This window comes from Myotis brandtii, unplaced genomic scaffold (assembly GCF_000412655.1).
Source record: "Myotis brandtii unplaced genomic scaffold, ASM41265v1 scaffold463, whole genome shotgun sequence".
NCBI lineage: Eukaryota > Metazoa > Chordata > Mammalia > Chiroptera > Vespertilionidae > Myotis > Myotis brandtii.
This window is the reverse complement of record NW_005367694.1, coordinates 391,658-393,943: the sequence shown is the minus strand read 5'-3', so window position 1 is coordinate 393,943 and position 2,286 is coordinate 391,658. Positions and strand designations below refer to the sequence as shown.

General features: G+C 57.8%; 1 protein-coding gene across 1 annotated transcript in view; it reads left to right on the top strand.

Moving 5' to 3' along the window:
- The first annotated feature begins 434 nt into the window (after positions 1-434).
- Positions 435-2,286, top strand: part of HPD (4-hydroxyphenylpyruvate dioxygenase) — a 12,330-nt gene continuing 10,478 nt past the window's right edge. Inside the window, exons 1-4 of the mRNA XM_014547056.1 lie at positions 435-514; positions 632-658; positions 1,598-1,660; positions 2,004-2,108. Coding sequence (XP_014402542.1) covers positions 512-514; positions 632-658; positions 1,598-1,660; positions 2,004-2,108 — 198 coding nt within the window. The 5' untranslated portion in view covers positions 435-511. The remainder of the gene's footprint in view (positions 515-631; positions 659-1,597; positions 1,661-2,003; positions 2,109-2,286) is intronic.

Below are 2,286 nucleotides of genomic sequence, written 5' to 3'. Positions count from 1 at the left end.
ACCCGAGCCTCTAACCACTATGGAATCCAATGGCTGCACCCCTTTTACCCGGATATGAACTCCACGCTTGTCTTGCAAATGGGGCTTCGAGACTAGTTCCCGAACCCCGTCCCCCCTCCACTCTTCCTGAACAAGGATTCTGGGCCAGCACTGCACTCCTGCTGGCCTTGGCTTCTGAGCTTTAGGTTCTGGAGGGCAGAGATCACAGTCCAAGCCCTGGTCCTACAAAGAATGTGCCCTTGGCTTCTTGCCCTGGCCACTGCCTAGTGGCCCTGGGCCAGTCCCTCCCCCTTTCCAGACCTGACTGCACTGCCCTGTCCAGGGAGGCCACTGGATGGCCGGATCCCCGGCCTACGAGCTTCCAGGGTTGGGATCAGCTCCTCCCCTTTGCCCCCCAAGAAGAACAAGAGGCCAGAGGCGGGACCTGCTGGGCATTAAATACCTCTGCCCAGCACTCCTCCCGGCCTCTCGTCCCAGTCTTCCCAGCAGGAAGCCGTGACCAAGATCCATCATGGTAAGTGCCTGCCCAGGGTCATGGCAGCCTCCCCAGGTGGCACGATCAGCAGGGGGACTTCCAGAAACACCGTGTGGCTGAATTTCTGAGCCTTACTGTCCTTTTCTTTCTCCTTAGACATCTTACAGCAACAAAGGAGAGAAGGTAAGCACAAGGGGAAATGTGGGTCAGGGCCTGGGAGACTGGGGTATCAGCAAACCTAAGAAGAGGAATAAGATCCTGGCCAGTGCAGGCTCAGTAGTTAGAGCACCTGCCCATGCACCTAAGGGTTGCAGGTTCAATTCCCGGTCAAAGACATGTACCTGGGTTGCAGGTTAGATCCCCAGCCCCCGTCGGGGCACTTGCGGGAAGCAACCAATCAATGTGTTTCTCACACATTGATGTCTCTCTCTTTCTCTCTCTCTCTCTCTTTCTCTCTCTCTCTCTCTCCCACCTTCTTCCCTCCCTTTCTCTAAAAATCAATGGAGCCTGGAGGCCGGCATGGCTCAGTGGTTGAGCGTCGACCTATGAACCAGGGGGGTCACGATTTGATTTCTGGTCATGGCACATGCCTGTGTTGTGGGCTTGATCCCCGGTGTGGGGTGTGCTAGAGGCAGCCAATCAATGATTCTCTCTATCTCTCTCCCTTTCTCTCTGAAATCAATAAAAAATATATTTTAAAAAGTAATAAAAATCAAGGGGAAAAATATCCTTGGGTGAGGGTTGACAAAAAAAAGAGCAATAAGTAGATGGGTTTGTGATGCCCAGGATGCACACTCGAGGTCACCTCTGGCCCCCAGACTGTGCTGGACTCAACCTCGCCTTCCTCAGAAAAATGTCTGTCTCTTCTTAAATTCCTTCAATCTCTCAGTCCTGCCTGGAAGTGCTTTCTAAGGTCCAGCTGAAATCTGCTGCTGTAGCACCCGCTGCTTCCCTCTCTGAAAGCTGGGCAGGCCTCCTGAGGGGCTTCCCAACCCTGGCCCCAGGAGCTCAAGTTCTGCATGAGAAACCGGCTTTGCATCCTGGCAAGGCTGCGGGGAGAGGGGGCGGACCAGGGAGGTGACCCACCGCCAGGCACTGTCTCACCCCCTCTCTCCTCCTCAGCCCGAGAGAGGCCGATTCCTCCACTTCCACTCTGTGACCTTCTGGGTTGGCAATGCCAAGCAGGTAGAGGCCTGGGCGAGGTGCTGGGGTGGGCAGAGGGCGGGCGGGAGGGCCTGGGGACAGGGGAGGACTCCAGCTGAGCCTGTGATTGGTCCCCAGGAGGGGAGGGTCAGGGCCAGTGCTGGGACCCGCTCGAAGGACAGATACTCTGGGTCCTATTTACACAGTCAGGGCCGGACCCCAGCAGGAATCTTATCTGAGGTCAGGAGGGGTCAGAGGGCAGCCTTTCTCCCCAGGAGGGACTCTGACCTGGGGCCATGGGGCCGAGCAGCTGAGGGGACTGGAGCTCTCATGGGCCCCCAAGATGGCCCCCGGGCCCTCACGAACCAGTTGCTCTGTGATGCAGGCCGCGTCCTTCTACTGCAGCAAGATGGGCTTTAAGCCGATCGCCTACAAGGGCCTGGAGACCGGGTCCAGGGAGGTGGTCAGCCACGTGGTCAAACAAGGGCAGGTGAGTCCCCCCCGCAGGAACACCACTCACCCAGGAGGCCCACCCCCTCTTCCTGCTGCTCGCTGAGCTCCCCGAACTCTCGCGCCTTTGGGTGAGGTAGACCAGGAGGCCCTTTGTCCAAGCAGACCCAGGCCTCTTCCTGGGTGCCTGGCATGGCGCGGGGAGCATGAGCTGCATG